Raw genomic sequence first — 20,833 nt, 5'->3', positions numbered from 1 at the left:
AAATATGTTGTTTTATAGCTATAATAAAAACATTTAATGAATTAGTTTTGTTTTACCAGTGTTTTTAATTCATGTCATTCGCAATGCTTCATTGGATTGTAGTTCTTTCCTTCAATAAATCCAGTACACCAGTCTTGTACCTTTGTCTTTATGTCTGATATTCGAATACCTTATGCACATTAAATAAAAGTTTGTGTTGATGTGATTCACCTCGTAGCTGGTTGATTTGATTGATGGCTTGTAATAACAAAATCAATTCTTTTAAAACCCCCATTGGAAAAAGTGAATGGAAAAAATACTTCCGGAACCAACGGCACCGAAAAATTGTATGAACACGAATGCACTCTATTAATACACCCTTATTCATTTTAGAAGGAGTTCAGAAAACAGAGAGATTTCGTCAGTAGACTAAAGAAGGACAAAGGCAGATATTTCCATAATCTTTAATTCTGAAAAATAGATCTTTAAATAGTTTTACAAATATTATATAATTTCTGACATCTTTAAGTAAAATGTAAATAATGCCACAAAACCGATAAATACAGTAAGTTGTATGGGAAACTGAGTATTACTGCATAAAGCACACATAAGGACTACATAAACTGGCATAAACATTGCTACACATTGCACAGAATAGACTCTTAATTTGTTCGAATGGAGCCTTCATAAAAGTACTCAACACCCTAATAATGTATGCTAGATGGAGAAATACAGTGTACAATGTGACCATTAAATACTCGATTAAGTTGGGACAGACACCTCTACGTTTACAGTGAGAAACGTGTAACTGACCATATGAATGAATACAAAACAGTTATCATGAACCGCTCTGGACCTGAAAGTACATTTTCCTGATGTTTTACAGACCTTAACCCAGTTGTAAAGTGTATGTTTCTATGGGCGTGTTCGTGTGTACCTTCCACTCACAGAACTTCCTCCTCCGTCTCAAACCTTATCAGGCCGTGTTGGTCTGATTGCCTTTGGTTGAGTCACTGCATACCTGAGTATAAAGCAAATTCATCTATAGTTTCCTCACTTCCATGCCTATATAATGATATGTTTATTGAATGTGTATGTGTGTATAAAGCAAAAAAAGAGACTGAATAGGAGCTATCCGAGCGGAAATGTGTGCGTCTTGATATATTTGTGATAATGTTCCAGTGTAGGCAGTATAGAAAAACCCATCTGAAAGTGTTAAATATGGGCTACAAAAGATCAATTTTGTCACGTCCTATGTCCACTTCCTCAAACGAAGCTCGACCTATTGAATAGCTGCATCCTTTCTAGTCTTTTAGGGACTATTCAGGGTCACAACTGATTGTGTTCTTCATTTCAGGACTTTCTTACTTCGCTTTCTTTTAGATGCTTCCGTGACATTCTCATTCCCCCTGTTTGTTTTCATCTGTCATTGTCCATCATGCTCCAGGGATGGAAGTGTGTTGGATCCAACACATGAGTCCCAACCCAATGCAGCAGAGAGGAATACCAGTGTATCCCCACAGCCTGATGTCCAACTGTCCCTCCCCAGCTAGAAAGTACCCTGAGTGGGCCGAACGCCCAGTGAGCCAGCCAGTGCTGGTCCACGGCAGCGTAGCAGGAGGAAACCACGCCATTGACCACCACCGTGCCATGGCGGGTAAGCGGCGCAAAAACCCCCTTGTCCTCCTGTATTTGGATCCTAGTGACCCGGGACAGATGTCCCTGCTGTCCTGCTCCTTGTGTGGACACCACACACTGACCTGGTAGCACGTCACTAGCAAACACAGACTTCAGCTCTGTACTCGCTACTGGCCCTGAGCAGTTCCCTTCGGATACAAACAGGAGATGCGCCGCAGTCAAGCTCAGTTTAGCACCCGAGTCCGTCTCGATGGCGTAGAACTGCTTCTCTGCAGAAGGATCGCGGTCTAGGAAGGCGATGACTTCACTGTAGATGAGCGGCCCACTTCCGTCGTTCTCTGATGAAGCGAGGACTTTATCTCCAGGCTGTAAGCTGTCCATAGTCTTCACGCTTCCATCCTCAATGGTGACAAGAGCCGATGCGGGGAAACAGCCGCCAGTTTTTGCAGCCACAGAGTGCTCTGAAAGAGAAATATAATGACAAACTAACAATATAATTGTCCTGTTTCTCTTCTTTATTTGCACAGTAGCCTAACATAATTCCAAAGGTCTTGTGTGTTTATTAAAGCTCAGGTTTGGATTGTTCAGATGGCACAGTGCCTTTCTCAGATTAATCTTCAATCTTTAAAACACACACACCCAAGCACAAACACACTCCCCGTTCTCATTGTAAACCCATAAAAATCCAATCGAACAGAAAGCTGCAGTGCTAAAATAAAGGTGTGCAGGCAAACATTTCAAGCGCCATCCTTCAAGCTAATTCATTTTTTGGCATGACTCTAGTCAGCAGGTAAAAATGCAATAAAAGCTAATAAATAACCACTTGATTGAATCCCAACTCCCTGTGACTTCTGTCCAACAGAAGGTTTGGAGTGATGTATGTACTACAAAAACCAGAATGAGTCTTAAGTCTCTGTTGAATCCAACACAAATATTTGGGAAAGGTAAGTACCAAGGCCAGGTGATAAGACAGGCTGATATAAGAGATCTGAGAAAAGGGGACAACAGAGTTGCCGTCTGGAAAACAAAGGGCTTGGTTAATCATCTCACAGCACTTTAGCAGGCAGTCCTACTTCTTAAGGCACAATCTCTCTCTCTTACATAAACACACACACATGCATACATATTTACTCTTATGCACTTCTAGCATATGAATGTGTGCTCACAAGTCCAAATACTGTTTTGTTTATATTTGAGTTCTGAAGAACTTATTTTACATGATATTTCGTAATCTGGTTAACTGTATCTTTTTTTATATATACTGTATATACTAAAGTACGTGCATAAAATCTTACAATAACAGTTGACGAAGCCAACTGAAGAACACACCTATAGAGGACTTTGATAGAGTAGAAGTAGACAACAGATCTTGCTTGTGTTTGCATGCTCTATCAGAAAGATAACAGAAGGGCCTCAGATATGTCCACACACAGGTCTCATTTCTCTTTAGCAGTGGAGAAATACTCTACAGACATTTGGAAAAATATATACTTTATTGTCAGACCTAATCCAAAACTGTAGACCTTTATCTGCACTGCCTATGCAGAAAGATATGATGAATTCTGAAGAACTGATTAAAGTAGAATAAGTTATCAAGTTGAATATTCCCAGATTCTTAATGGTAGCTAAGTGATGAGATAAACAAATAATCCAAAACATTTGCAGAAAGAAGCATCACAAAGAAAAGGTGTCGCAAGGTGTTAAATTTAATTACTTCATTATCTTCAATGAGAAGACAATGTGTGCAATAGGTCGTTTTTTAGCACCCGAAAAATAAAAATTCAGGTCAAGAGAGAAGAAGAGACAATAAATGGGTGCACTTTTACTTTCCTTGTTGTCTGGCCAATAATTTAGTCTCTGGTGATTCAGGTAGAGGCAGGTGTTTAAGGTTTAATGATGTGGTCTGTTACCTGTTGTTACCTTCATCCCAGGTCTACCACTTATCTCACCCAAGTTAATGAGAAATGACCATCTTCACCACAATAGGACACACCTAATTTAACTGCACACTGAACGCATATAAACCTTTCAGTCTGGAGTCTCTTAGTTCAAACATCAGAGATCAGACTGGAGAGTTTTACACCAGCAATCATAACCCTGTTTTTTAATTCACACAATATTCCACGTTTCCCCTTATAGATGTTGTGAGCTCAACTATATTCAGTGAATAAAGTCTCTGGCTGAATGTTACATTATATTACTCTGTATATCACATTGGTTACGTTTCATATAGTTGTACTGTAAATAAACAGATATATGTAGTCTCAGCCCTACCTGACTTGACGCTGCAGTGGATGTAAGATTTGGACTCATAGTAGACCCAATCAAATCCGGCCTCCACCGCGAGACGTGCCAACATGCCATATTTATTACGGTCGCGATCAGAGGTGGTGATATCGATAGCTCTTCCTTCATAATGCAGCGAATCTTCAAAGTGATTGCCGTCTTCATCCCAACCCTCAGTCACCCTGAGCTTCACCCCGGGCCACATGTTCATCACAGAGATAGCCAGAGAGTTCAGCTTATCTTTACAGCGCTGTGAACGCAACAAGGAAAGATGTTTAGACCTGGGTTACACATGTGGAAGATGATGGCCTGCATTTACTGGAATTTTGCAAGAAATACGCAAACAGGACAAGTTATAACTCCAAAGTGCAAAACAGACTGAATCTCTCACACACACACACACACACACACACACACAAACACTTACATCACAGGGCAAGACAGAAGACATGCAGAATTGATGCAAATGACACTGATTTCTGTTGTTGAGGTAAATAAAAACATATCTGCAAATGATACTTTAAAGAGACCAGGATCAGCTCTTTAGTGAGTTGAAGTGTATGACTATAACACCCCAAATAATATGTGAAACAAATGAACGGGCTGAATCTTTAAATCTTGTTTAAATAGAGATGATTTGATTTATCTGATTTAAGTTATGAAAATTAGTAATTAACTTCCATTTGTTTACCCTGTTTTGCATCTTCCATGCAGAGCTTTCCACCGTACACTTTCCAATAAATCGTATAATTTATTCCTATATTAACTAATTAAAAGAGGTTCTGTAATCCCACACTAACATACCATACAATATGCCATAGTTTTTGTTTTTAACCCAGGCACCTCTCTTTCATGCCTGGAGAGCTTGTTTTCAAAAGCACCCACGTAAAACATTACATAAGGAGAAGTTATTGAATCATGAGACGAACTGAGTGATGCTTGAACCCACAAATATATACTGACTTATTTTTACCATCCCACAGGTATTTTTCATTGACCAAAGGTACAAAATGTTGAGTGATTCACTTTTACTCATTTAACCTAACCACATTCACCACCCTTTAGAATACACAAGACAAATTTGCTTTTAACAGCAAATTCATATTTCAGCATGGAAACAAGAGTTCATCGCCAAAGCACAGATACCGTAACGAACCACAATTTCAGGCAATATCGGTTTCATTATTTGGAAAGGATATAAGAGTCACAAGTTCAGATTCATGAGTCATTTAAGATTTATTTATAAATTGTTTAAATAAACCACAAACTGAATGGAAAGTTTACTTATTTTTTAAACTATTTCCATTTATGACTAATACTCTAAGGTTAGTATTAGAGTGAGTTAACATGAACAAATTAAATAAATATTAAGTTAACCAGCAATGTAACATTAATAACTTTTTGAAATCCCCAAAGATACAGCAAAACTCACGAACCCGAACGTAAGGTTTTTTAAAAACATAAGATTCTCTGCAGAACCCGAAATCCATCGAAGAAGCTGTTTTATTAAGCGATATTAAGAGACAAACCTCTGTCAGCAATCAGTTCCTCTGAAAGCTGTGAAGATCGATAGGAGCGCGTCGGTGGGACTGAGCAAAGGGCAAACCGCGGAGCAACAGGTCTAATGCGCTCGCAATCGAATCAGAGCCACTGAGTGTGTTTCTAATGGGCCGATAATTGAATTCATACGAGCTGCATTATTACCTGCGTCATGAGTCGATCCGCACCTGTGTTCTCCTCATCCTTGAAGATGATATCGGGGTTGTAGTTCGGTGTGAGCTCTTTAAAACGCTCCGAGGTCCTGGTGATCTTGCCCTCGTGTCTCCCACTGGCTCCCAGTGTCTTTTCGGCTACATTTGGACTAAACTGCTTGTAATTAAGGGGTGTCAGTTTCTTTGGAGGCCGCCTTTTCCCATGTCCCCTCCCCGGCCCACAGCCCTCGTTAACAGGTGCGAAAATCAGGGCGCAGCCGACGAGGAGCCCAAACACCACGGGGAGACGCATTCCACCCCAACACGCCGGGCACTCCGGGCACTCCGATACGGAGTGGCACGGTGGCACAGCTCGCCGTTCAATGAGAAACTACCCCCCGGAAGATCCTTATTCCCCCCCACGGGGTAAAAGATGGGGAGGACAAAACCTCTACTTCTTTATCGCTCTTATCCTCGCCATCGTCCGTGCGTAAAACGTGCTTTACGCAGAGGCTGTCACGGAGAGACGCCGGAGAAAAGATCCAGTGATACCAAGTGTTCAGTGCCCATAGAATGCGAAACGCTGGTCTCTCGAGTAAATCACCGAAATGAGAGTAAGCAGGCAAGTCCATTTATTTATCTAACAGATTCTAGGAGCGCGAGAGACAGGGTGACTCCGACGCACACTGGCAGAGCTGTCAGACTCGGAGAAACTGCTGCGGCTGCTGTCTTTGAATGAGCACGTCCTTTGGCGCACGTCAAGTGATCTGAGTTGCCGGCGAAATGAGACCGCACCCTGCCAGTTTTTTGCCCCTCTCTATCCCTGCCTGCCACTCCTCCCCATGGGTCACATTGGGTGCGTCGTATACCCACCGGCTCCCTTTAACGCTTCACAGCGCCTGGCTGGGCAAACACAAGTCTCGCAGAAGATCTGTGGACTCAGACTCTCACATTCATAAGATCCACAAATAGAGAACGAGCCTGGCCGCTCCTCAAACAAACGTGAACGACTGCTGCCCGCCCCTACCTCTTTATAACATTGATACGCTTCAGGAAACACACTAGACTAGAACCTGGCGCATTCGTTTAAATGATTGATCATTGTTCATCAGAAGACGCCTGTTTGCTGTTCATTTTTGGTGACAGGTGTAACGACGTTGCTTATGAGTCAAAGACAAGTGATTTTTTTTTTATGGTCCTGAACTATTGTTATGCAATGTTACATAAAAGTAAAGTGGTTTCTAGAATGAGAGAAAATGCTGACATTATTATTATTTTTTTTTAAAGAAGGAAGAAATTGGTTCATTGTTGGCATTAGTTTGGCAGTGTTTTCTAAAATAAATAAATAAATAAAAAGTCAATATTAATATTTGAAAACACTTACTTGCCCAGACAGATCAAATTTAGTATGGTGTAACAAATAGGAAGGAAGCCATTTTGGTGTTATGTGATCCCTTAGACCGTCATAACTATGTGTCAGGACATTAAAAAAATTGCACATTTTTAATTTAATGAAATAACTCTCAATATTTGTGACTTTAAAAATCGGGATATTTGTACTTGATTTCAAACTCATTCCTTCTCTGTCTTGGGCATCCTTATCTGGATTGATCTTCTTTGCAATACATTATAACCTATGGACAAGACAAGCATTGTGAAAATTCATTTGAGCCGGAAAAAAAAAAAAATGTTGGTTTGTGTATTACAGCCTCCTTGTTCCAGGTTCTGTTCACATCAGCTGCTCAATGGATCTTATTTGTATCAGATATTAAAGGACAGAGCTCTAGTGTGTGCTGGCCTATGCTGAGGTAATGGGCAGTGGTGGGACCTGCATGAGGGGTTCACTGTTCTAACTGAAGATGAAGCAGGTAAAGACGGGAGCATATAGCTTGGAAGACTTACACAGGAGCAGCTCTATTCTACAGCACTGAGAGAAGACGCTCCATGTATACAAGTCGTGACTGTGTGGAGGTAGCCAGCGGTCAGCACCTTAAGAACAGATATATCCACGACACTCGAAGTCTGTTCACTTTCTCTTTAAATGAGGAAAAGGAAACAGACCCAAGTCTTCCAAATTAGCTCTGCAAATATTTGCCGGAAAGGGTCTAGTGGTTTTGTGCCCATTTCAAAAGCAATTTATTTTTATTATTTACGTCTGTAAATATCAAAGTATTTTAGGTTTGGGGGTTGGTGTGTCCTCATTTGGAACAAGGAGTAAAAGAGAGTAATTGAGTGGATGAGGAACACACTACTGTCACTCTTCCAATCAAACTCAATTTCACATTGACCATTTGGTGCAGGTCAGTGTGAAACTGTGGCCATTTTACCCATCCCTCATTCTTACATTCATGGCCCATTGTTCCTCTAAACAGTCATTAAATTATAATTCCTTATCTGTTTGTTGTTTAAAACTCTCTTAATTGCTTTTTATATTGACCTCACTACCTTAACTGGACCCACCCATCCATTCTCCAAACCAATTGTCCCATGTAGGATCACAGGGAACCCCACAGGCCAGTCCATCAGAGGGCTAATACAAACATTCACTCACATCAATTTACTTTTTTATCTCTCCAATTCACTTGCATCTCTTTAGTTTGTGGAGCATCCAGGGGAAACCCATGCCAACACCGAGAGAACATGCAAACTCCTCACAGAAAGGCCTCATTTCTCAGCAGGGAGTCCCAGGCTGTGTGGCGACAGAGCTACCCACTGAGCCACCATTAATCTAAATATATTCTAAATATGAAATAAGCACTTCATTAGTTACAGTCATTGGAGTCTTGTAGAACTTTGGCCAAGCTCTTCCCTAACTTACTGGTGACTTCATTCCACTGTAGCTCACCTTCCTCAGATGATTTCATCTCCAGGTACCCAAGTCCTCATGGGAACCAGGTACGTTTGAGCAATCCCAGCATGCATAAATGGAATGTAGAGGATGAACTTGTTTTCAAATTTTTGCATCTTGACTTTGGAGATCACAGAGACACAATTACAGAGTGTGTGGATCCCACTGAGCATGTCCTCTTCCCTTTGATGGACGTAAATAAAGACATGGCTCGTTGCAGGCCTGCCTATTGAACTTGGCTGTTGACAATGCCTCAGAAGTGGTCAGATCCAGTCAGAAATCCCTTCTGCCCTCAAGAAAAGAGCCCACGTCCTTAAAGGCAACACAGCAGTGGCTGTTCCCAGTCAGCCGGGTGATGGCAGTGGTTCAGACGCCAACCCAGGCTCTTTTAGCGAGAGTCCATTGATGTAACAGAGTTATTAATTTGCCCTGTGAAATAAGAGGACACCCAGGCCAAAACAGAGGGAGATGGGTGCCTTTCAAATAATGCCAGCCAGGGAGTCTTTCATCTGCTGTCAGTGGGGTGAGTGAACTGGTTCTGCTGGGTTCTCACATGGGCACCAGGGCTACCCACGGAACTAACCAACAAAGGGTGTGCAGGAGGGACAGGGAGCTTGAATGCTGAGGGGGAGGAGAAAGAGAGAGAAAAAGAGCATGGGCAACTTGGTGTTTCTCCTCTATTAACTGGTAAACAACTCTGTTTTTAGTTGTTTTCGTTCTTTGGAATGGCGTTCTTGTGGATTGTGGTTGGATTCGGTGTTCTGTGAGCTGCTCTTTCACTCCCCTTGATTTCAAGGTAATAGCAGCTTTTTTCCCCTCACCGCTTCCTGCTGTCCCTAGTAACCTCAGGGGAAAGAGGGTTAGTGCCCTCAAACTGGGTGATAAATCTTGTAGGGTCCTAACAGCCACCATACTCCACTAATTCTCTTTTCGGTGGAAGCCTAATGCAATTTCGAAATTAAACATTCTTAGAAAAAAAAAAAAAACTTTTAGGGATAAAACAGCTTCTCACAATGGCAGTCCCTTTAAAGGAATGACTTATCCTTATCTAGTCCTAAAACAGGGTTGTCCAATCCTGCTCCTGGAAGGCCACTATTATACAGAGATTAGGTCCAATCCTAATTAAACACATCTGAACCAATTAATCAAAGTCATCAGGCATGCTAGAAACTTACAGGAAAGTGTGTTGGGGTAGGTTAGTTCTATAATTTGCAGGATTTAGGCCCTCCAGGAGCAGGATTGGACAATTCTACCATAAACGGTGCATATTAATACATAAAGACTCATTTCCACCAAGTGGTATGGTGCGGTCCAAACAGTATTGTATGCAATTATATCTGTTTCCATTGCCAGAAACTGTGAATGGTACAAAAATGCACTGAAAAAAAAAAAGATATTTTTTTTGGATGCAAACAATTTATTTTAGCTAGAATTAAATAAAACAATTTTGAAAGTTAGTCAGCTAAATTAGTTTATTTAAATGTAGATACAATAAATTGATCGCAACCGCTTTTTCAATATTTTTTTTTAGTAAATTCAAAATCTTTTTTTTTGTTTAGTTTTTTTTGTGCAATGAACTATACCACTTTTGTATGGTACCCTTCCATTGGTGTACCTAGCACAGTAGTTCGGTAGCTGAAGGGTGCAGCTAGATTCACTGAAGAACATTGATTAGTTAATGCCATGCTGCTCATGCATGTTAGGCTTGTTTATATCAGAGTGTGAAAAAACAATCACGTGGACAATGTTGCACTTTCTTCTTTGCGCGAGAATGACATTTTATAGCTATTTTCCAATATACACCAACCTTATCAAATAAAAGTACTGCTGACATCGGAAATGTAAGCCAGATAAGGGTGTACTGTCCCAAATCATACCATACTGTACTGACACTTATCACTCAATAGAAATAGGCATTAGAGTACCCTTAAGGTACTACCATGAACCGTTAAGGGTTAAATAAGGTACAAAGAAATCCCTTTGAGAGTACTGATTCAGTGACAAGCTTCAAAAATTTTTTTTCTTTCTTAGAGCAAAAGGTGTGTCCCATTTTGAAAACTTTCACACTGTTCTGTGCCACATGGTAGCATAAGTACAGTAGTGCTAGTAGTGCGTTTACACTGAAATACACTAAGTGATCATTTGAGACATTAGTCTGCTAAAATTATTAAACTAGATGACAATTACCAGCACAATGTATAGTACATTATTTGGGACTTCAACTAAGGGCACCTGAATTCCAACTTCACTTCTGCAGTCTCTGAAGGCCTCTCTTTTGATTGGAGCAGAGACAGAAGATGTCACTGAATTCATTCATGCATGCAGAGAGCTGTGCAGCGTCAATGTCTGATTACTCCATTCCTCCACATGCAGTGGAGCACGAGGAGTGGTTGGGGCAGTCACAGCTGGAGCAAGCAGGGAAAAAATAATACCAGAGATGTATAAAAGCAGAGGCTAAAAGCAGCCTGAGCTAGCCGCCTGCTAAAAAAACAAAGCACTGCCCAGGGGACAAGCACAGGGTCAGGCAGTGTGGACCGGACTCGCCACAGCCGCGTCTCCACACGTTAGTGCTCCTGCCAAATGGCTGTAATTGAGGCCTAAAGTCAAGAGCCCTGAATAACTCAATGCATCAATAGCAGCCTGTGGGACCTCCCCCCTCTATGTTTCTCTTTACCTTCATAACGGACCTGAAATCATTTTTTTTTTCACCAATGAGCTGAAACCTCACTCACCTCCATGGCTGTGGTGACCTTTACTCTTGGCTAAATGTATAAGATGATGAGAGGTGAGTTTCAGTGTTTCTGTTTCTAGAATAACTTTGTTTTGTGTTAGGGATTAAGGAACTTGTGCTATTTAATAGATGCGACATGTTTTAAAGTCAAAGGATTTGTTCATTTATACACATTTGCTCATTCAAAATGTTGCTCTGATTGTGGCCTGTCCCATAAGAACCCAAAAGAAGTCAAAGCTGTTTATGTTTCCCAGTGATATTGATATCGATTTTATTATTATGATGATGATGATGGTGTCCAGTGTTGTTTTGCATAACCAATAGCTTTGGAGGGATCCATGCTAATGGCAGCGTTTAAAATGAAGTAGGGCACATGCTGCACATTTCTGCCTGTTTATTGGTTCTACTGGGTTCTTCTCTCAGGCTTCAGAGGCCTGGGCTGCTTTTTTCCTGCACGCATGCCACAGCTGTGGTCCCTGTGGTGATGTTTCACTGCTCAGAATGGATTCACCAGCTCAAAAACGTTCTTATTATATTTATATTTTACTATACCGCTGCTGCCCTTGCCAGCTGTGTACTGGCTAACAGCCTGTTTCCTTTAAATAGGTTGTGACAATATGATTAAACAGCTAAAATGAAGGTAAACATCAACATTCACTACCCAGTATTGACATAGAGCCCACAAACAAAAATTGCTGGATTTTAGGCCTCAATTTTTGCTGAGCTGCAAGACGGCAAGAGTACAGATGAGTCTCAGTGGGAAATTAAGTTTGATTTTATCTCAGAAGCTGTCAAGCTTGTTTAATTGAACTCACACCTGCCATTGCAAGTGTTTTTGCACTTTAAAATTATAATTCAAGCAGCTTAAGGCTGGAATGATCTTATGGATCCATTAATAAACTTGTTCTGGAATGTAGTGCTACCAGGTATAGAAGAAAAAAATGAAAGAACAAAGGTAAGCTATGGAGAAAAATAGAGGAAGGATAGAAAGGTGAGAGAGAGAGTATTGCGCATTTACACAAGAGAGGAATAGTGAAGAAAAGACAGAACAGATCCTGCGTGTCCATGTTGTACGGTTTTGTCTCGTGATCTTCTGTGGGATGCCGCTGTCACCCCGGCTGTGGCGAGCTGCTGTGGTGCTGCTGCAAGCTTCAAAGACTGCAGGCCTGCCCGCAGCCCTAATTAGAGGGTGCCTGCTTGGAGCTGGGGACAAGCTAGCGGAAAGTGTGTGCAAGTGCACACACTACGCTTCAGTAGCAGCAGGCTGACATGGATGAAGGGAGGAATAGCATCCTACTCTCATCTGTCCCACAGTAGTCTGTCTCTCTTTATGTCTGTTTGTATCTCTCTCTGTCAATCCACGGCTCAGGCCTGGAAGGAAACCATTAGTGCTGTAGATGTAGCCTATCTGGGACTGTAGCTATAGGGAGTCTGGGCCTCCTCACTGTATATTTCTCTAGGCCCCTCACCTTTTTTAAGAAAGTTTAGATTTAGATGTGGTCTGGTGGACGGCGCACATGCTCTGACACGTGGAGCTTGTATGAGGATTACCAAAGTTTAAATCTTGCTTGAGTAATTTTCTTACTCTACTAATATTACAAAATTATATATTTATCAAGCTTTCTTTCTTTGAAGATCTCTCATACTTTATTCTTATTCTATCTAACACCTCGTTACTGTTTTATTCTGTTTTCTGAGAGAAATAACATTGATTTTAATGATGCAATACGTAATTAGTATAAGATAACATCAACATTAAAACATCAGAAAATCATATTTGTCCTAATACTTAATTTAAAATATTTTCCAGACGGGAGAGTGTAAGTTCGATTCTTTGATGAATAAAAAGTTAAAAAGAACATAATTTATTCAAAATAGAAATCTTAGTCTTTTTACTATCACTTTTTTATCCATTTAACACATCCTTGCTGAAAAAAAAGTATTAATTTATTTAGTTTTTTAAATAAAAGAAAAAAAAATTGCCAACCCCAAACTTTTGTGTAGTAGTGTATATTGTAACGTAAAATTTATATTTTGACTAAACACTGTACACTGTGCACATTTTATTTATCAAAGAAACAGCACTTTTTCCAACATTGATTATAAATCAGCACATAGTAGATTTATTTCTGAAGGATCATGTCACAATGCAGACTGGAGTAATGATGATGAAAATTCATCTTTGCTTCAAGTTAACAAATTATATTTTAAAAAATATTGAAATAGAATACTGTTAATCTGCAACAATATTTCACAAATTGTAAATCTGTATTTAAAAAAAAAAAAAACATAACCTTGATGAGCCTAAGAAACTTCTTTAGACATTAAACAATCTTACTGAGCGCAAACTTAAACAGCACTGTAAATGCCAAGTTCTGTCATGAAGCTCTAGATTGCACAGGCTGATGGGTCTTTTATATGAAGGTATTTTTGATTCAAATTAACTGAGCACCTGTGGCAGTGCGATTTGTAGTTGTAGAGAAAAGCCACACATGTGTATCAGTAAATTTGAAGTCACAGAGTGAAATGTTTTAAGAGTTGCAAACCTGTAGCCTTTTTTTCTCTCCCACAAACACAACACAACAGTTACACCTTCTCAAATTCTTCATTGCAGGTGCACAAATCCTATTCTACAAATCACACATTTAGAAACTCGTACGCTCACATTTTTGAAACAATTGCTGCAGTGAATGTGGTGCAAAACGCATTTACACACCCGCATCAAGAAATGTGCAGTCGTGGAGAAATGTTGAACATCCGCAAATCAGTACGTGAATTCATCAAATGAGAGTTGCACACTTGTAGAATATTTTCTCAGAATGTCTTGTATATTTTTCTAACACAAACACAAAGTACATAACTACAGCTGCTTGAATCTGCTGCGATGAAGCTCAAACACTGTTTTTTCGCTTTCAAGCGACAAGTTTCGCGCTCTCCCTTTTGCACCGAGATATTTGGTTCAAAAGTGATTTGTGCATCTGTAGAGGTAGTGGGCGGGACTGTTTAGAGATTACAGAATTTCAGCCAATCAGAAGAGCTTACTGAGCCGGTAGATATACGCCCCAAGCAGTTTTACGCCCCTGTTGTTCCTCATGCGTCCAGTAGGGGGAGGCTGCAGACCTATGACCTACTGTAAAATGTATTATTTATATATATTTATAAACTGTTTTTATATACAGAGATTGACTGATATATGATGTTGTGAATTTATATTAAGTTATATTTAGATATTAACCATATTCAGGCCATTAGACATACAGTACTGTGTAATCATATGGATCCTAAATGAAATATTTGCTTTACAATTCACAATTGCTCGTTATACAGCAACAGAACATGTTCTACATAGCATTTTATGAAGACCAACAAAATTTAACAATTTTCTAAAGTTCCAAGGGTCATTTAAAAGAAAGACAATATTGTTGTTCACAAAAAAAATTTATTAACACCATGACTTGGTTATTTCTTAACAGCATGACTCCTGTAGATGACTCTCCTATGGTTTGCCACTCTTCTTTAATTGTTTCTTTATCCTGCGGTCAAAGTGATCCCACTCACTGATAAAAATAAATAAAAAAGCAAAAGTTGCATAGTGGTAGAAAACAATGGTTATTTATAAATAATGGCAGGATGTCATGTTTCAATTTTTTTTTCCTTTATAGGATCCTTACAGTACCTTGCGTCAATGACAGGTCCTCGAAGGAATTTCTCCTCAGCCTCCAAGATGGACACATCTTTCACAACAGCAAGAGCACAGATGATGGACTACCAGAGAAAGATTTATCACAGCCCAAATAAGCCAAGCATCATTTTGCTTTTTTTTTTTTTTACAACAAAATCCAAAGTTCCTTTTCTATATTAAGCACAAAACTATTATTTTATAGAAATTATCTAACATTATGGTTAAACTATTTGACATTAAAAACAATGTGAATATGACACCATGCAGAGCACAACTAACACACAAGACCATACCTCTGGAAAAGGGACATCCATAATGAATCTGATCTGGTCACTGTGGGTGTGTGTAGGTGTGCCATCCAAAATTGAAGTCATCTGAGTGTAGATAACATCAATTCGCTCCTGATCTTCAATGAACAATATTGATGGAACACTTGGAAAAAGTGTCAAGTCACTTTGATTGTTTTTTTTTTTGTTTGTTTTTTTTTTTTTTTCATTGATGATAGACTGTGGTTAGTTAAGTTTGAGTCAGACAGAAGATCTGACTCAATCAAGTACTTTTGCCTCTCGAAATAAACTGATCCATCTTTTGAATTGATATCGCTATTCTTTCTTATTTAATTGATCAATCTTTTATAAATAATAAATGTTGCATCATTACACAATACAATCAACAACAAGTACTTTAGCAGATTATTTAACATACCTCATCCGTATCGCTTCAAGAAGGTCTGCTGCTATCATACATATAGATATGGTCTGCTGTTCTTATAAATGACTGGGCTCATATACTAATATACTGCCTCCCCCTACTGGACGCATGAGGAACAACAGGGGCGTAAAACTGCTTGGGGCGTATATCTACCGGCTCAGTAAGCTCTTCTGATTGGCTGAAATTCTGTAATCTCTAAACAGTCCCGCCCACTACCTCTACAGATGCACAAATCACTTTTGAACCAAATATCTCGGTGCAAAAGGGAGAGCGCGAAACTTGTCGCTTGAAAGCGAAAAAACAGTGTTTGAGCTTCATCGCAGCAGATTCAAGAAGCTGTAGTTATGTACTTTGTGTTTGTGTTAGAAAAATATACAAGACATTCTGAGAAAATATTCTACAAGTGTGCAACTCTCATTTGATGAATTCACGTACTGATTTGCGGATGTTCAACATTTCTCCACGACTGCACATTTCTTGATGCGGGTGTGTAAATGCGTTTTGCACCACATTCACTGCAGCAATTGTTTCAAAAATGTGAGCGTACGAGTTTCTAAATGTGTGATTTGTAGAATAGGATTTGTGCACCTGCAATGAAGAATTTGAGAAGGTGTAACTGTTGTGTTGTGTTTGTGGGAGAGAAAAAAAGGCTACAGGTTTGCAACTCTTAAAACATTTCACTCTGTGACTTCAAATTTACTGATACACATGTGTGGCTTTTCTCTACAACTACAAATCGCACTGCCACAGGTGCTCAGTTAATTTGAATCAAAAATACCTTCATACTTTTACGTAAACTGATAATATTCACAGTGTTAAACTACTTGGCACAACCTGATTGGTTCATGTTGAATATGCGGCCAATGAGTTTACTGCTTTACATTTAAATGGCTGGTTAGAATTCCCAAGAGCATTCTGCAGGGTGCTTTCAGAGTTACTCTGAATCCCTCTACTTCCCCAGCTCCACCTGTATAGATCTGCTACAGGTTATTATACACTGTTTGTGCAGCAGCAGTATATCTGAAATAGTCACAGCACCGTATTGTCATATGCATTGGCCGTAGCAAGTTCCTGTACTTGTTTGGCAGCAGCAGCAGCAATATTCAACAGCAGCAGCATAGCATATCTATTCTAAAAAGAACAAATACATTTACATTGTCATATCCTTTACCATGCTAAAATCTTGTGAAAGAGTTGTGATGATATAACTATTTTTCTAAATTATAGTATACTGATGTGTTCGTAGGATCATTGGAAATTAAATGAATATGTAGAACTGTGTGAAAATTAAATGTTCTAAAGAAGCAGTGACAAGAAGCAGACAACTTTCTTGTCTGTTACTGTTAATATGACTTGTTTAATAAACTCAAAAAAGTACTTAAAAAGTAATTAGTTTTTTGTGTGTGTGTTTCTATACTGCTTCTGTTTTCATTCTCCTTTCTTCCTTTCTTGTCTCTTATGGTGAACAGATTTTTGTTTCTTTCCTGACAGTATGACTCGCTCACCAGATTAACTTCTCGCCTTTATCCTTTTAATGTGGCTTCAAATGAATTATTATACTGGATCATACATCAGTCCTACTGGAAATACTGTGGGTCCCCTTGAATCTGTGGGCCCCTAGAATCATTCCCACCCTTCAGACCATTAGCAATGGCCCTCAGCCTACTGCTACAAGATAAAGTCAAACAGATAAACTCAGTTTAATGATTCCCTAAAAGACTGTCATTCCACAACTCTGTCTCAGTTCCCTTCTTCAGTAAGCCATAAGCACATGCTGTGATGATGAATCAGTCATGGCCGCGTCTAGGCCTGGACTGTTAAATGCTGTTTATGATTCGGCACTGCAACATAGTGGTCCTTTTTGCTAATTTTAACCTCTTCGCTGTCTGTCTTCGCGTCCCCTCACATTCCCTGTCTCACCTATATACAGAGGGAGACCCACAGGCCTGCAGTATAGCTAATCTGACCATAGGTAAACACTGTCTTACCACAGACATGCTCACTTAGGGCTATAATGGACAAAAATACCACACTGCGATGAATGCACACATACACCTTAAAGCAGACTGACTGTTTGTTACTCTCAGAGAGAGCTTATATCATTCAGGGGTTTTCAAGAAAGACCACAGTCTGATTCATGACACATTTTCTGTCCTCATGGTTTGTGTATATATCCAGTGCCTTACAGTAAATTTTCCCATAGTGCATTCGTCTGAGGAAACGATTGAAAGGTAAGTAAGAAACAGAGAGTAGATTTACAGATTTTGTCGGGTCTACTTGTTGCTATGTGTGTTTCCTGTGGTTCCCTGTATTTGGATATACCCTAATCCTGGACTCAATTAAAGATTGTTCTGTGTATTTTGCATCTCCCTGTTCCTCTCTACACAGAATGTGACAGAAGACCCAACCTAACCGTTACCTCCGTTTGTTTTCAGTTTTTTCTCTTTTTTTTTCCGTTGTGTTGACCTATGGATCCCCTCCTTCCCCTGGAATACCTCCTCCTCCTGTTGGTTTTTAGATAAATCGCTCAGGGCCCACACCAGGCTGTCTAGCCTCACCAACTACCCGGGCGACACACTCTGTGTGGTCTATGACACTAGTTTGAACATTGTGTACTGAGCACTGTCGTCCAAGGACGGTCCCCGAGCGAATTTCGCCACCTTTGTGGCACAGTGTTGTTGCCAAAACGAGGAGGGGGATCTAAATAGATTTGGAGTCTGAAATGGAAATCGAACTGCCCCCTCTCCTTTCTGCGTCATCTCCGCTGGTCCTATCCAGCCGTCCTTCGTCCTTGGTTTCCTTCTTCCCTCTCCCACTCCTGCCTCCTCCACCGCTGTCGTCTGGCAGCCCCTCTGCTTGCCCTCAGCCAACCATCATTGCGGTGCAAGCCCCACGGGACTGCCATCCTCCAACGTCACTGGGGTCAGAGTATCCATCACCTCCGCCTCCAACCTCTGAGGGCCGGACTCCACCTTGGTCAGTAGACCCAGCAGCTCCACCTCGGCTCATAGCTCCCTCACCTCCACCATCACTCGTCAATCCATCAGCTCCCCTGGGCTCCCTCCTCTCGCCAGCTCCACCTTGGTCAGGCATCAACCTATCATTGCCTCTGGACTCCTCTCCTCTGGCTGGGCCTCGTTGTTCCGTCCCACTGGCTCCGCTGGGCTCCTTCCTCCCGCCAGCTCCACCTTGGTCCTCAGTCACTCCGGCTCCACCATGAATCTCTGCCTCTGCCTCGGACACCAGAGCCCTCGGCTCTGCCCTGCCCCCCCCCGATCCTCAGCATTCCCCTGGCTCGTTGGCTCTCTGCCTCGAGTTCCTCCTCCATGGCTCCTTCCTCCTTCGGCTCCACCATGGGTCAGTATCATGGATTTGGCCTGGGTCCAGCTAGACTCCTCCTGCTCCAGACCTGTCCTGTTTCCTCCCTGGCTCCTCCTTCTATAGTCTCCTTCTTGGTCTCCAGCTGTTGTCCTCCTCCTGGATATCCATGCTTCTCCGTAACCTCCTCTTTAGTTCTCACTCATTCCCCATTTCTGCTGTTTCTACTGTGCGAGGACGCACCTTCCGGGAGGGGGCGTTATGTCAGAATTATTACCTGTGTGTGAGTTTTTGCTCCATGAAGCAGTTTCTGTCTCCTGTTAATTGTGCTAATTTGATCCCAGGTATGTCTCTTTCCACCATTATTATCCTGTCTTTAAAAGTCCAAGTCCATTCAGTTCTTGGTTGTCAGGTCTACTTGTTGCTGCGTGTGTTTACTGTGATTCCCTGTGTTGGATATACCCTAATCCTGGACTCCATTAAAGATTGTTTTGTGTATTCGGCATCTCCTCGTTACACTCTACACAGAGCATGACAAGTACAGAGATTTATACAATTACGAAGCTGTATCACAAGTTCCACAAAAATATTAAGCATTACACATTCTTTTTTTCAACACTGATAAACATTAATAATAGAATGTTTCTTGCAAATTAGAATATTAGAAAGATTTCTGAAGGATCATATGGCACTGAAGACTGGAGTATTGACTGCTGAAAATTAAACTTTGCCGTATTGGGAATTAATTATATTTCTAAATATATCTCTAAAAATCTATAATTTTTTGTACATTTTAATAATATTTCATAATATGCTTGCTTTTATTGTATTTTTGATGGAAATATATTCAACCTTGGTGAGCATAATATAATATTAAAGGGGGGGAGGGGTGCTAATTTTCACTCAATATCCTGTCAATCTTGAGTACCTATAGAGTAGTACTGCATCCTTCATATCTCCAAAAAGTCTTTAGTTTTATTATATTTATAAGAGTAAGATAGTCTGTACCATTTTCTTTCGGAAAAACACGAGCGGCTGGAGGGGTGACGTGTGGGTGGAGCTAAAGAATCACGAGCGCGAGTAGGCTTTTGCGTTGAGAGCGTCTTTAGGAAAAAAACATCATCCAAAACAAACCATGGCTAACAGTCAGATTCAGCCATATATTTATGATCCAGAATCAGATCCAGAGGCTGAAATTGAACAAGAGCAGCAGCAGCTACGACTACAGCAGGACTTCTTAATGTGGTATGTATTGAAACTGTTTATATTTGCTTAGCGGTTTTGGAAAATGACTAAGTTCCACTTTATGTCGTCTTTTTTTTTTTTTTTTTTTTAAGCTGTACATGTGGGAAGTGCAGTTTGATGCCAACATCACATGTTGTTTACTTGGTATGCTTATGCGCCGATAGTTAAGTTAACAACACAGAGATATTTGAAGCAGTTTTACTCACCGCCTGCCGTTCCAACACACGATCGTGACCCTTTTTCGTTGGGACTGCATTATCCTTAAGAAATAAACGATGTGCAAATCCGGCGTCAAACTGGGCCTTGTTTGTAAAACAAGCATCTTTGAAATGCAGGGAACAAACACAAACACTTGCACAACTCCGTTGATGCTCTGTAAAAATAAACTCCATCCACTGGTCCCTTAATGCTGTTTTTTTTTTTTTTTTGGTAATCTGTGCAGGGTTGTCTTGCCCTGGCAACCAAAAACTCTCTCGCTCTGATCAGTGAATGTCTCTGCTCTGCTATACGGGAGCGCGCACTCTTCCGGCAGAAGTGCCCTTAGGACCCATATAAGGAAATTCCGCTCCATCTAACGTCACACAGAGCCATACTCGAAAAAAACTTTCTGAAACTTGTGACAAACCGGAAGTAGTATTTTTGGAACAAAAATACTCCTTCAAACTTACAACTTAATTTTTGAAACTTTGAGCATGTTTAGCATG

The 20,833-nt window shown here is 40.5% G+C and overlaps 2 protein-coding genes across 3 annotated transcripts; both read right to left on the bottom strand.

The window, feature by feature from the left end:
- Nucleotides 1-427: 427 nt before the first annotated feature.
- On the bottom strand, nucleotides 428-6,458 carry ihha (Indian hedgehog signaling molecule a). The gene is made up of 3 exons (XM_052566451.1): nucleotides 5,608-6,458; nucleotides 3,892-4,153; nucleotides 428-2,078 (listed from the first exon to the last, which is right to left on the bottom strand). Exons 1-3 carry the CDS (start codon nucleotides 5,905-5,907, stop codon nucleotides 1,399-1,401), a joined length of 1,242 nt encoding a protein of 413 aa, XP_052422411.1. The 5' UTR covers nucleotides 5,908-6,458; the 3' UTR covers nucleotides 428-1,398.
- A 7,992-nt stretch (nucleotides 6,459-14,450) lies between these two features.
- Nucleotides 14,451-16,330, bottom strand: LOC127964672 (PWWP domain-containing DNA repair factor 3A-like). Of its 2 annotated transcripts, none has more exons than XR_008155115.1 (4): nucleotides 15,561-16,330; nucleotides 15,149-15,261; nucleotides 14,850-14,938; nucleotides 14,451-14,730 (listed from the first exon to the last, which is right to left on the bottom strand). XR_008155115.1 is itself a non-coding variant. In XM_052564945.1 (4 exons), exons 1-4 carry the CDS (start codon nucleotides 15,596-15,598, stop codon nucleotides 14,670-14,672), a joined length of 327 nt encoding a protein of 108 aa, XP_052420905.1. In that variant the 5' UTR covers nucleotides 15,599-16,330; the 3' UTR covers nucleotides 14,451-14,669. The 2 variants fall into 2 exon arrangements, 1 of the variants encoding a protein (XP_052420905.1); XM_052564945.1 differs by having other exon boundaries at nucleotides 15,149-15,287.
- Nucleotides 16,331-20,833: the final 4,503 nt, after the last annotated feature.

This window comes from Carassius gibelio, chromosome B9, assembly GCF_023724105.1.
Source record: "Carassius gibelio isolate Cgi1373 ecotype wild population from Czech Republic chromosome B9, carGib1.2-hapl.c, whole genome shotgun sequence".
NCBI classification, from domain to species: domain Eukaryota; kingdom Metazoa; phylum Chordata; class Actinopteri; order Cypriniformes; family Cyprinidae; genus Carassius; species Carassius gibelio.
The sequence above is the reverse complement of the archived record's forward strand: the minus strand, read 5'-3'. Positions and strand labels throughout refer to the sequence as shown.

What these genes read in the sequence shown, in the direction of transcription:
- ihha (XM_052566451.1), bottom strand. Translation starts at nt 5,907, where the DNA reads ATGCGTCTCCCCGTGGTGTTTGGGCTCCTCGTCGGCTGCGCCCTGATT. An exon ending in CGGATCGACTCATGACGCAG is followed by an intron (nt 4,154 to 5,607) that starts GTAATAATGCAG and finishes TTGCGTTCACAG; the next exon opens with CGCTGTAAAGATAAGCTGAA. An exon ending in CCACTGCAGCGTCAAGTCAG is followed by an intron (nt 2,079 to 3,891) that starts GTAGGGCTGAGA and finishes TTTCTCTTTCAG; the next exon opens with AGCACTCTGTGGCTGCAAAA.
- LOC127964672 (XM_052564945.1), bottom strand. Translation starts at nt 15,598, where the DNA reads ATGATAGCAGCAGACCTTCTTGAAGCGATACGGATGAG. An exon ending in TGGATGTCCCTTTTCCAGAG is followed by an intron (nt 14,939 to 15,148) that starts GTATGGTCTTGT and finishes TTTCTCTGGTAG; the next exon opens with TCCATCATCTGTGCTCTTGC. An exon ending in GGACCTGTCATTGACGCAAG is followed by an intron (nt 14,731 to 14,849) that starts GTACTGTAAGGA and finishes TATTTTTATCAG; the next exon opens with TGAGTGGGATCACTTTGACC.